This window comes from Lineus longissimus, chromosome 14 (assembly GCF_910592395.1).
Source record: "Lineus longissimus chromosome 14, tnLinLong1.2, whole genome shotgun sequence".
In the NCBI taxonomy this organism is placed as follows: Eukaryota; Metazoa; Nemertea; class Pilidiophora; order Heteronemertea; family Lineidae; genus Lineus; species Lineus longissimus.
This window is the reverse complement of record NC_088321.1, coordinates 15,866,542-15,880,082: the sequence shown is the minus strand read 5'-3', so window position 1 is coordinate 15,880,082 and position 13,541 is coordinate 15,866,542. Positions and strand designations below refer to the sequence as shown.

Below are 13,541 nucleotides of genomic sequence, written 5' to 3'. Positions count from 1 at the left end.
ATGCTCCTAGGGAGCATGGCGGCAAAGTTGCGCGGAATGGCGGAGAGGCGCACCATATGGGTTTTGCCAGGGGTGGTGTGAACGGTTTCGCAGGAGTTGCTCATCAGACACTTATAAAGGCGATATTGATCAAAAAGGGTTGGCCCTGCAGAGGCGGGCCGTGGACTGTTGATAGAAAAATGTTCCTGTCCTAGATGTGCGGCTGTGGGGAGTAAAAGGCCGCATATCCAGTTGACCTGTAAGTATTTTACACGTCGGACAGTCTGGGACCGGAATGGTCCCGATGTTAGTTCCAGGGGTCAATAGCTTGACGGATAGTCTGTCCTGAGTGAATAGGATGTGACATGGAGAGTGTCGGGATACGGTTTAAGTAATCCAAACGGATTCAACAGTCTTAGTTCCAGAATATTGATAAAATGATATTCTCGTATCGATCTGACGAAACACGACACCCTCCAGAACCGAGCGCCGATCTCCGTAGTTGTCGCGGTTAACTTCGATCGGGAAAAACCCAGATCGCGGAGCGCGTCGAGTAATCTTGTTTTGTTGTGGTATGCTCGCTGGTTATTTGGAATATCCTTGGTTGATACAGCATGCTTAAATTAATCTCACAAGAAATCGAAAAAATGGGTAGGCCGAATATATGCAAAAAATAGATATTTGGACCAACCCGAGACTTGTTGTGAAATGAAAGAGGCTTGAAGGGTAATGCCCAGGCTATTTGTCTGAAAACTGATTCAGAAACCAGACCTTGGAAATACCCATAAGGAATCCCCAGGAAATACGCAGTATCGGAAATTTCTTAGTCATTGCTGGGTTGCAGTAGTACTTGGCTAAGAATGATTCGGTTATTCGTAATAGTAAGCCTTTTAGTGATCAGTGACATTAGTCGATCGGGGCTGCCATATGGGTTCAGCTGTCTTTGCCACGAGGCCACTGACCCATCTGCTTGGCGCGGCGCGCCTCTAGTGCCCAATGCCAAGCGAACATGAGACTTTGCGATTTACTTTTAGGTATGTAAATAAATTTATTGCCAGATATCATCTGCTGAACATATCGTCTCAACTTTAAGCTTGGTGGCGTAGTGCGTTACTCAGGACGATGTGCATTTGCTCCTGGTGTTAACCGCCAAGAAAATTCGTTCCAGACTACTCTTGATATACTCATCGCGGTTGTTTTAGGGAAATAAGGCATATGTCTGTTTATGCTTCAGGGAAAGGTCTTCTTCTAACTCGCAATAGGAGACTGATTACAGTTCGTCCGTTGCGTGCACCATCTGGACTTCACGAGAGAGTCCTGTTCGTGACAAACGGTGAAACAAACGGGCCTTTCCAATATATTCTTCCTCTGCCGATGTTACACAGATGAAGTGAATTCGAATATTGTGAATGCAGTGCCTTCAAACATGAAGAGAGAAACAATTCCAACACAAGTCTCCAACGAATTAGCGGAATGGGAAAATGGAATATACCGCGAAACCCCGCTCACTTCACGCAGCGGTATCACGACGGGCGGCGTTTCGCTACCAGCAACGGGACTAGGCTCTGACGACGCGGGAGCGGACCACGTAGAGCAGCAAACTGCAGATTTGCTTCGTGAAAACCAAAAACTGAAGGAAAAAATAACATGTAAGAGCTGTCATGACCGTGAGAGAAACGTTCTGTGTTTGAGTTGCCGTTCTGTTACGCGATGTAATGTTTGCTTTTCTGCCCAGACGTGTCAGAATTTGAAATGCCCGGACTGTGGTGTTGTCGGCAGTTCCATGGCTGTCAGACTTTCGGGAAATTCCGAAGCGGGCTCTGTTGTTGACGGGCCATCATTATTATGGATTCATCATCTGCCACCCATTTGCCACAGTAATCGGATTTGCAACCCAGACTCGAGACGTACCATAACTGGCCTGTTCGTGGTTTATCGCCAAAAGAACTAGCAGAAAGTGGGTTCGTATACAGGGGATTAGGTACTAGGACAGTTTGTTTTCAGTGCGGTATACCTTTAAATGAGTGGCAATCCCACGACGATGCGGACATTGAGCATGCACGGTTCAGCCCTGAGTGCACATTCATAAGACAAAAGAAAGGAAAGGGGTTTATTAAGGCGACACTTCAAATGTACGAACTGCCCATTCCGGCATCGATTGAGGCAAGGGACAGGTCGGTAGAGAGCACTGCAACGGGATACACACGGTTGGAGCGGAATGAGTACTCTGGCAATAAAAACGAACAACAGCAACAACAACAATTTGAACCAAGACGGACACCGGTTGTTCATTTGCCGCCACCGCCGCGGCCAAGGGCGGAAGCGTCAACACCGAGGCGAAGGCCCATGGGAGTTGCGGAACCGAGGCAAATCAGGGCAAGATTGGACAGTGATTGGGGAAAGCGGTTACTACAACAAGGGTTCCCCCGCGAACTGGTAGGGCAAGTTTTCGGGGAGAGACTGCAACTTGAAGGGGACGATTTCCCTTCGTTCCGGGAACTTCTCTTCGCTGTTTACGCCGCGGCAGACTTGCTGGGAATAACAGTATCATCGGGCAGTGCGACAAGCATTCCACCACCAGCGCCACCTCCGGAAAATCCATACCTTCAGTGGGAGGGAAACCAAGAGGCATCGTCACAAGAAATTCCGAGACCCTTTCAGCAAAATTTTGACATCAGTCAGGGGCTAAACCAAGGGGCTAATCAATACAGACCGGAGCTAAACGTACCGAAAAAGGACCCTGAACTTCAAAGCGCGGTTGAATTAAACAAAGATTTGAAGCGGAAACTATTCTGTCGCCGCTGTTCGAATAGAGAGGCGAACATTTTGTTTCTCTGCTGTAATCGGCGAGTTTGTTGTGAGGAGTGCGCATATGACGTCACGTCCTGTTTGGTGTGTGGTTCTCTGGAGCAGGAACGCGTCAAAGTATTCGCGGCATGAGCACAACATTTTTAAATATTATTCATATGAATTTCACCGGTAAAAGTGTTACTTGGAATTCATATTTCCTCGCTAAGGGATGGAACGATAAACCTTCCCTTCGCTTTATGTCTTATTATTCTAATTATGAGCAGTATCTTGTTGCAGTCTTTGCATATGTAAAGATTATTATTTTCAAAGCTGAAGCTAGACCACGAAAACATTATGCTTTGCTAATTGATACTGAAGACAAAACATATTTAGTATTACTCAAGAGCTTGATACAAACAAGGAATTAAAACGAAAAGTATCCTGTCGCCGCTGTTCGAATAGAGAGGCGGACATTTGTTTTCTTTCCTGCAATAGGAGAGTGTTTGTTGTGAAGAGTGCGAGTATGACGTCACTTCCTGTTTGCTTTGTGGTTTTCATTAAATTTTTCGCGGCATAGTTTTAATTTGAATTCATTTTAAGACTTCTTCCTTGGCTTATCTCACGATATTGTTCTGCTAATTCTTAGAAGTATTTCCCATGAATTTTTATTTACAAATCGGAAGCCAGATCGCCACGAAAACATTGCACCTGTGAAGTATTTGTACTTTATTCAGTAAGGCACAATATGTCTTCAGTGGTTTATCTGTATCCTATATACCTGCCACCTTAGTATATAATATCGGGGACATGTTCCTTTATTGATCTTGACATACCGTCACCAAAACACATTTACGCGTACCAGGCTTTCGAAATTCCCCGTATTTGATACGCTTTGAAACTAGGACATAACGTGTCATCAGGCTATTCATAAATATTTGGTGCTTCATGACTCATCATAACAATAATACGTTTTGTAGTAAAAGTCTCAGTTGGCGAAGAAGAAAAGGGAGAGTGTGGTATATCAATCATACTGTAGCCGGAGGAGTTCGTACCTCTAAACTGACTTACACTGGCGTACCCCCGCAATGCCTGGATATCAGACACAGGTCATTATTTGATGCGAAATGACTGTACGGTATGCCACCCGGTAAGACCTGTCATCAGCTAGATCACAGATTACTACGGGACGTGTACAACAGCACTAAGCTTTGGCGATTGGAGAGGATATTCGCTCTTTAGAAAATTCGAATTCGAGTGAACGATTATCGTAAAGACGCAAACATCATTGTAAAGTTTTCGGCCTGCTTCAGTTGTCGCCGAATGATTGACTAAAGACGGACTCGTGGTATCAAGGTCGGAGGCGTTCGTGTGGCTGGATTTACACCTCGATCGGAGAGATCATTCGCAAGGTATTCAGGTATGTTGTGTTATGTTCGGCGTTGAATTTTGACAGTTTCGTGGCTACACAGGCAAAGCTCCGTCCATGGATCTATGACGACCCGTAGACGTTCTATCCATGGACGACCCATTGATGGAACTTTGATGATAGACCAATGGACGGAGAATTTCGCCTGTATACACGGACTAAAGCAGACATTTATTGCCAGATACCATCTCCTGAACATATCGTCTCAACTTTAAGCTTAGTGGCGTAGTGCGTTACTCAGGACGATGTGCATTTGTTAACCGCCAAGAAAATTCGTTCGAGACTACTCTTGATATACTCATCGCGGTTGTTTTAGGGAAATAAGGCATATGTCTGTTTATGCTTCAGGGAAAGCTCTTCTTCTAACTCGCAATAGGAGCCCGAATACAGTTCGTCCGCAGTGTGCACCATCTGGACTTCACGAGAGAGTCCTGTTCGTGACAAACGGTGAAACAAACGGGCCTTTGTAATATATTCTTCCTCTGCCGATGTTACACAGATGAAGTGAATTCGAATATTGTGAATGCAGTGCCTTCAAACATGGAGAGAGAAAAAATTCCAACACAAGTCTCAAACGAAGTAGCGGAATGGGGAAATGGAATATACCGCGAAACCCCGCTCACTTCACGCAGCGGTATCACGACGGGCGGCGTTTCGCTACCATCAACGGGACTAGGCTCTGACGACGCGGGAGCGGACCATGTAGAGCAGCAAACTGCAGATTTGCTCCGTGAAAACCAAAAACTGAAGGAAAAAATAACATGTATGAGCTGCCATGACCGTGAGAGAAACGTTCTGTGTTTGAGTTGCCGTTCTGTTACGCGATGTAATGTTTGCTTTTCTGCCCAGACTTGTCATGATTCGAAATGCCCGGACTGTGGTGTTGTCGGCAGTTTCATGGCTGTCAGACTTGCGGGAAATTCCGAAGCGGGCTCTGTTGTTGACGGGCCATCATAAACGGTTATTATCCCTAGCCATGGGCTCTCCATGACGGAAACTTTTGCCTTTGCTCCGGCATTGAACGATATTGGTTCTGACGAATAAACTAAAGGAAAATGTCATACCCTGATCGCAGAGGACACATGAAGAAGCGTCCCAAACAATGCGAAGGTGGCGCGAAAACTAACAGTCTACGACTCTGGTGCTGGCGATGGTTAGGGTGCACAGGAGATATTGTACTCTGTGTTGGGCCGCGCCAATTTTTGGGCTTTGGTGACACACCACCATTATCATCATTACATCATCGTCATCATCATCATCATGATCATGATCATCATGATCATCATGATCATCATGATCATCGTCATCATCGTCGTCGTCATCATCATCTTCATCAACAACATTATTTGAACGTGGTATAGCCGCTAACAGCCTTTGTTAATTGTACAAGTGACTTGCGTATGCGCGCTATGGCCTGCGCTGCTTCGTTGATGTGTTTGTGTATATCTAATCGAAGAAAAGGTCCTCCTTCTATCGCTGTAAAAACTAGAACGAAATGCCATTGCACTTGAACTGTACGCAATAGTATTCGTACATAAAAAAGAACAACTGTCCATAGTATACTCTACAAATCGATCTGAGATCAGTGATTATTTCCAGCGAACTCAAAACAAAGACCATACCAGAACATTGGATAATGGTGTTGCCGCAGCCAATGCCTATATCCAAATTGAACATGATTAACGGCATCGAACGGCTTTTTGCATGATATCGACCCCCACACAAAAACTTTCAGGGGGGTCGGTAGGCCGACAAGGGCAAATGAACGAAATGATTTGATTTGTTGCATTGACCTTTTTCAGTTTCAAGCTATGGCCTCTAATGTTCTTACATATTCCTTTATCCAAATACATGTGTTTGTTACAGTATTGTCTCCTCTAATATGCTGCGATACAATACAATACGATACGATACGATACGACACGATACAACACCTACGCGTATGATCAGGCCATACAGTATGCGCACGTGCACACTAAGTTATGGCGTCCAATGAGACTCCTCTGGTCAAACCAGTCTTAACCGCGGCAGTCTTACAGGTCGGGTTGACCAATTTCCATCATCATCATCATCATTATGCGGTCGAAGGCCTTGTAGACATGTTGGCATTGAAAGGTTGAACCAATCCCGGCAGATGTTTTGTTTTGTGCCAATTGGCAATGAGGATAAAAACAATCATAAAAGATAAAAATATGCCAAAAGATTGCAGAATAAACCGGGCTCTTAACTCAGCGGTGTTTCGAGGTATCCAATCTTTATCAACGGCAGAACAGTTGGAGATTTCTTCGCCTTCAAACCTACAGTTTTTGTTGTATGAATTCGCTAGAGCTAGACCGAATCCGTACCACCCAATAACAAACATGCCGGCAAAGATGGCGATTAGGTTGAATATGACGTATGAGGTTATCCGCGTGTCGTCTCGGTAACGTTTCCTGGGGTCGTGGCAGGCCACCAGGGCTATTAGTGCGCACAAGCCACACCAGATGCCGGCACCGATTACGCGAACATGAGTCTCGTACCTAATTTCCAAACCACCTATTATGACGAGTCCAAAGGAGAAAAGCGTCCCCACTCGGATGAGCTTCTGAACTATGACAGGCAAGGGTGGGAGCTCCTGAGGTTCTCGGCGTCGCCGGAGCAAATATCCATCTACATCAGTAACTCTTGGTGTAGTATCCTCCGTAATTGAGCTCAGGTCAGAGTCACTTTCTGCTGGCGAGATCTGGTGAGGTTTCGCGGGATTGGCAATAGGAAATCTTCTTGACAACGGGTGCACCGAGTTTGAATAGTTTGCCACAGCCGTTGCGTATGCTGGAACATGTGCAGTAGGAGTGAGAGGATAGGGTGGGATGTGGTGGCCCGGATCTGACATATACGTGTAGGCCGGCGGGTGTCCCATCAGTCCGGAAACATGCTCCGAGATTTGCCCCGGAGGGGTTCCCGGGTAAGGTGGAACTGCTGTCTCGTGGTCTACAGGTGGGATTTCGACAGGTGGTACCGGGTTTGAGGCAGACGATTCAGGAAAGACGCTGTAGTATGATGGAGGAGGTCCGGGGATGTCGAGTGGCGTGTACGGGTCCCTATACACGGCTCCGGGTAGGTTCGTCGGCTGCAGCTGAAGTGTTTCTTCATACAATGGTAGATTTCCATAACCTTGACCTGGTGTCCTTGGGGTCGATGGATGACCTTGGCCTTGGAGTGGCACTGGCATGATTACCTTCTGAAAAACAAATGAACTTGTAATACAGGGGGGATTTGATGAAGATGTCATTCAGATTACCTCCTCGGTAATCAGCCTTTACGAGCTAACATCATTGCATGCTGGATTGAGCACATTTTGGCAGCATGTATACTCGAGGAAATGCACATGAAGCTGTTGGTCATTCAGTTGCGAATTTCTCACAATATGACAACTATTACCGTAACTTTGAGAAAACAGTCTTGAAACGTTAAGGTATTGTCTAGAAGCTGAACAAGTGGAACACGCTGGCTGACTGGTGATGGTGTTCGACTCTCAATCCATGGGTCTATCTATGCCTCAAATTACTACCTGAGCGCTGAAATTATGACAGCCACTTGATACCTCCGAGTGCCTCGGTGGAGGCTTATAAAAGTAACCATGGTGACAGTTACTTTGGGGTGCTTTGGTACAAGACCTGGTCAGTGAAGCGCTAAACACCATTATTGTTATCACTATTTTAAATTGCTTACCTTTTTGTTATATTCCACCTATTGCAATTCTGCTTGTAGACCGAAGGTAGTCATCCATTTAAGGTTTCAACGTGTCATCTACATAAAAGTCCCCCACACAAAAAGTACATCAACATCCTATACACTTATTTCCGTGGTAATTTCGTCTACATATGCACTGTTGACCTCAAAGTGGCAACTTTGTCTTCTTGATCCTGCCAAACCCTATCGGCATGAAGGTTCGGAAAGGTTATCTACGTCGAAGTCATCCACAAAGAATAACATCATCATCCACTTATTTCAAGAATAACACCTTGTATGTGGTTGATATTTCCTCTGCTCTTGGTCCATAGATCAGGTCTCTGCGTAACAACGATCGTTAATGGCCTTATACAGTGCCAACTTCGGTCTTTTGACTCCAGCTCCCGCAAAGTTGTTCCTAAATCAGAACTACCAAGAAATCACCACCAAAAAAGGTTCCAACACATCAATGAAAGTCTTCCACATTTTCATAAACATGTTTACTATACGTATATCGTCTAATGCATGATGGACTTTACCTCTGGCATTTCGTTTGAAGATACCATTCAAAATAGGCCTATACCTACTGGCCAAAATGTCTTATTTAAATACGAATACTATTTGATGCGATAGGATATTCTTTGTTGAACGCTAGTCTTTTCGTGATATACTCATTGATATTCATGTGAGCTCATCGGGTGAGAAAGGCCCGTTTGTCAGCACAGGCCCCAATGGGGCGTGACGTCTAGTCTATATATACTTGGAAGCTAACGACATTAGGGCTAGTTGTTCCAAGAGGAATGATCAACTCAATAGTTCTACCATGTTAATAAATTAGAAACGTGACAAACTAGCAGAAGAATGTTACTAGTATTTAGTTTTAAGGGTTGACCATAGCACTACAATTGTGGCATGGCCAAAATCTGAAATCCTAAAGCAATTCGCACGCTTTAAAACCAAGGAAATGCATTTTTTATGGCGGGAGCCGGTACCTTCCGCATTTGTTGACAGATCACCAGCAAGTGATGTTAAAAGTGGCCACGCATATTGGCGATCAGGTCACTACCTAATTCTCGCACCCTTCTCTGCCTTCACATGAAGTAAACCCCGTGTTCCTGCGCGAGAAGCTACAAGTGACAACGCATGTTGGCGATCAGGGGAATCACCTTTCAAATCTTCGCCCTTCTCTGCCTTTAACATGATGTAAAGCCCGCGTTCCTACAGGCTTCACCAGATGTCGCACCAAGCACTGGCAACGCTGACTGCAGACCCAATGCGCATACCAGTTTCGCAAGAACATTACCAAACAGTTTCACCATCTGCCGGGGTATGCAAATAGGCTTCTCGAAATAGGCCTGTGCATGGCTTCTATACACAGCTAATGCATTATTCACTGCGTGCGCAGTTATATGAATTAATATGATGCTGATTTTAGGATTTTACTCCATTAGTCACCCAAGTCGGCCATCATAGGATTAGGCTGAATAACACATCTCTGGAACATTCCCTTTCATTTGTTGCTTTTGTTTTTTTTTGTTTATTTTTTGTTTAAGGTAAGTGAAAGACTTTCTTGTTGTTTTAGTTGCTATTTTTTGTGAGAATATGAGATTCTTGAGTGGAAAATGAAGAGGCACTTCCTGTGTTATATTGATGCCACATGTTGTGTATACGCGTTTGCTGAATACATTGCACCCCGCACTCGTGACAGCTTCCTCAGTATGCTCTCCTACAGGCACCTAAGAATAAGAGCTCAAACGAGTCGAGTATCAGTCGAGAAGATGAGGAGAGGGAGGATTGTCAGTCGATGGGGAGGGGTTGTTGAGCTGCTATTTTCGCATGCCGGTGCGCTCATGAGGTAAAATCCTACACAAAAAGTTGGGTGGTTCATTGGTTCAACTGGTTCATTTTCCTTGTAACCAAAGTAACCATTTAGCAAGTCTAGCTCACTGCTTCAGCTGTAGAAAATATCTTTCTATTGCTGTTGATTCAAAAAACAGAATGTACCCTCAGGCCTCCTTGCTCGAGTACTAGCATTCTTTGACACAAAATGTGCCGGCGCATAGTGGCAATTAGGGGTATCATCATCCAACCACCTAATCCCCACGTCTAAATTGTCCCTTTTAGATCCCAGCATGTACAATGCACACCATGACCACTATATCAACACAGAATCCATAGATGGATCGAAAACGTCCCATTTAAGTGTTTCGCGACACCTGTTATGCACAACAACACAACATATGGTTGATAAATGTTATGAATAACAATTGAGCTTTTACTCAATACATAAACATACTGCTTTTGAGTCAGTGAAAACCAACTCAAAATATAGTTAAATCCGTAGATTATCTGACAGGTATCAGAGAGGCTCTCTGCTAAGAGACAATCATTGGATGGTGATGGTGTCAACGCTACCCGGCGATGTACCTAAAACTTGCACGCATGGCCATGCAGGTGGTAATGATGACCTGACTTTGACCAGTGTGATTTCATTTGTCTTGCTTTGAGTTCCATGTCAAACGTGTACCGTAGCTCTTAATTTTAATAGTATGATATTTTGACTGTTGTTTTTATTCTGAAGCACGATATTTTGTCCCTATTTCAGTTCTTCGATCACCATGAACTAATGCCAACGCATGCGCATTACCACCATGCGACAGTTCTGTGATCAAACAACAGGCGGCACCACTAGAGCGGAAGTTCCCTGATATTTGATATGGTACATGAAGTTTCTGCCGGAGTATATCTACAGTAGGTATACAGCAATCTCCCAATGAGAGGATAGCATTTGCTCCGTAGATAAAGTATGTAGGCTAATTTGGAGCAGAGTCAGTAAACGGTGCGAGTATCAATAAGCATCCACTACCAATGGCGAGGCTTGGAGATTGTAGGTACTGCTTTAACGGACATAACACCAAGCCAAAAGGATTGGCGCTCCTGGTGCCCAAGGAGGATGGGTATTGGGGTGATAGTCCAGTTGAATATAATGCCTCTCTGATAAACTGCCGATGGCAGGGCCTAAACTGACAATAGACCTAACTAAAAATTATTTTCCAGAACGACCCGGCTTTCCGTAACCCACTACCTGTTTATCGCCGCAGCAGTTTGTTTATTCATCTTGATAATATGTTTGTGCTACAAGGCATGCTGCAGAAATCACGGGAAAGATGACCCGGATTGGGACGAGGAGGAGGAAGTACCATCAAGGTAGGTTGTATAGATTAGGTTGGAGAAAGATGGGCTATTTGGGGCAAAATGGGTCGGTGGGGTAAGATGGACTGGCGGGTAAATATGGACCTTGTATGTGCTACTGAACAATGGATGCTGGAAAAACCATGGTAAAGATGACCCGGACTAGGACAAGGAAGAGTAAGACCCATCAAGTTAAGTTTTATAGAAGGTTTGGTCAAAATAAGCTCTTTGGGTAGAATGGGTCGGTGGGGTAAAGTTGACCATGTTTTGTATAAGCGATCAAGTTTAGATAGGGAAAACTCTCCTTGATGGAAGTTGATATGGTTGAAATAATAGTTCCTAATTACTGAGGTATAGTTATGACAAACCGTACTCGATTCTATAACTGTGTTTTCGGTTTCAGACGCATTATTGTGATCCCACAGCGGACGTCTAGCATACCAAGCATGGTCCCAGTCCACACCACACAAAGTACTGGAGATTACGAACCTCTCGAGGAGTACGGCTATCCCGCCGGACCAGGCCCATCAACGGCGGGAGTGCCCGCGTATATATCAACAGCAGTTCAACCATCAGCGCCACCTTTCGTTCCCCGGCCCCCAAGTTATGAAGAAAGTGTACGACCATCGCCTTCTGGTAATCAACCCGCACCGACTGATAGCCCCCCTCCTTATACACCACCGTGAATTAATTTTTTTTCATTGACCTTACGTCATTCACAGCGAGGAGAAATTTAACTCTGTCCTCGTCAGTCCCGCTTCTCTCAAAAACATATCTATATCTGAACTTCTGAGGATTAACCACTTCATGATATTCTTATGGGAAAGATCATTTCAACGGAATAACTGTCTTTTAACAACATCTGAGTGCTCATAGCGCATACGAGGAAACGGAATATAGCAAATATCTGGAGTGATCAAATACGAAAAGGTCCGGAAGATACAATATATGTTGTCTTCATGGAATAATATACTCAGTATGAGTCACAGTGTTTAAGTTAGCTGGGATTGCCAGCAGCAGAACAATTTTACAGGAGCCTGGCCAGAGCATCATCTATCTGTGAATATCATTCAACTCTCCGAGTCGGGGCGTGTGAGCCATTTGACGGACAGTTTGGCCAGGTTTGTGAAAAAATGACTTTTCCATCACGTGACTGGCATGAAAAAACACAGCTGTGATCAGAATATACTGTACCCTTCGATAAGCAATTCCTTAAGAGTACATGTACTAATAATCAAGTAAGAGGGATGGGTTCTTCTTCTAGCAGGTATGCTACTGTACGTTTTTACAGTGATGAAGAAAAGTGTATAAGTGCAATGTACCGCTCTGCGGGTCAGTGGTTTGTTGGGGTGCCAATTTATGTACCGATATGCGGACAAGGGGTGAGAAATGGTCTCAAAATATTTGGCTATCAAAAAGCAGTAGAAATATAATGATAACGTCATACAGGGTAGGAATTCCGCTCATATGTAGTGGCACTGAAGGAGCGGATTGAAGCCAATGGTACAGAAATGTGAACAGAAATCTTCAGACTAGATCCTTTACCAGATACAACTGTACCACATAGTGTCGGGAAACAAAACCATCTTGACAATAGGTCTTAACGGTAAAAACACCAGCCAATGAGCTTGCGAGGCATTGGGTGATATGAATAAAGACTAGTGAATGCTTTTACTTCAATTTTGTACAGAAAGGCCTAGTGTAAATGTACGTGGAGTTTTAGAAAAAAGCATTTGCTCGTCTTTATTCATATCACCCAATGTCTGTCGTCTTTGACCGTGAAGATCTATTGTAAAGATGTTTGTTGGTGGTACAGGTGTTAGGCGCTGTCGACCGATTTGCGCTATCGATCGATCGTGCAGCGCCATCTATGGATCTGTCGTTTGCGCAAGCATCGGTCGATGGCTCAGCGCGATCTATCGATGGGTTGTATAATGGATACTGGGATTGGACAGGAGTACGTGATGAGGGCCGTGCGTGGGTCTGCATGCGGGATGTGCTGCATGCGGCATATTTGGGAAGGGACCAATTCCAGTATATATTAGCTTATATCATCCTTAATAAAGTTTTGTGTATATATATATATTATCAGGAGCGAGTAAACAAGTAGATATTAATCATAAGATAGTTTCGTGCGTTGTTTTTTCATAGGAAGATTTATGCTGTAGTCAATGTATACTCTTAACAAAGGCTGAAAAAGATGGTTGTAACGTACTTCAAAGTAAACTTTGGACTCACCATCCATCCCCGGCCTTGCAGTCATCCCAAAAATCGGAACAATTGTATACTTCTTCCCTATCCGCTGAATATTGTGATATTTCCTTGCCATCCGAAGTCATCAACGTCATCGCAACCGCAAGTATGAAATAAAGGCGATTTTTCACTCCAGAATGCCATGAACAGTGAAGCATTTCCCCGTGGTCACGATCACTGAAGAATGAGG

General features: G+C 44.4%; 3 protein-coding genes and 1 long non-coding RNA gene across 4 annotated transcripts in view; 2 read left to right on the top strand and 2 right to left on the bottom strand.

Annotated features, from left to right (window-relative positions):
* LOC135498963 (fumarylacetoacetase-like) overlaps positions 1–13,376 on the bottom strand; it is a 34,740-nt gene extending 21,364 nt beyond the window's left edge. The window contains exon 1 of the mRNA XM_064789536.1: positions 13,337–13,376. Within this exon, the coding sequence (XP_064645606.1) occupies positions 13,337–13,361 (25 nt within the window). The 5' untranslated portion in view covers positions 13,362–13,376. The remainder of the gene's footprint in view (positions 1–13,336) is intronic.
* On the top strand, positions 1,861–3,350 carry LOC135499180 (baculoviral IAP repeat-containing protein 3-like; the record flags this gene model as incomplete). The annotated part of the gene is made up of 1 exon (XM_064789846.1): positions 1,861–3,350. A coding segment is annotated over one exon (1,059 nt), but the record flags the coding sequence as incomplete, so codon positions are not given.
* LOC135498729 (uncharacterized) lies at positions 5,758–8,447 on the bottom strand. Its single transcript, XM_064789116.1, has 2 exons — positions 7,907–8,447; positions 5,758–7,415 (listed from the first exon to the last, which is right to left on the bottom strand). Exon 2 carries the CDS (start codon positions 7,404–7,406, stop codon positions 6,270–6,272), a length of 1,137 nt encoding a protein of 378 aa, XP_064645186.1. The 5' UTR covers positions 7,407–7,415; positions 7,907–8,447; the 3' UTR covers positions 5,758–6,269.
* LOC135498965 (uncharacterized) lies at positions 9,279–13,221 on the top strand. The gene is made up of 4 exons (XR_010449192.1): positions 9,279–9,459; positions 10,512–10,657; positions 10,964–11,113; positions 11,502–13,221. It is a non-coding gene; the product is annotated as an uncharacterized LOC135498965 (long non-coding RNA).
* Positions 13,377–13,541: the final 165 nt, after the last annotated feature.

Excerpts from the sequence above, each read along its gene's own strand:
- LOC135498729 (XM_064789116.1), bottom strand. The coding sequence starts at position 7,406 with ATGCCAGTGCCACTCCAAGGCCAAGGTCATCCATCGACCCCAAGGACA.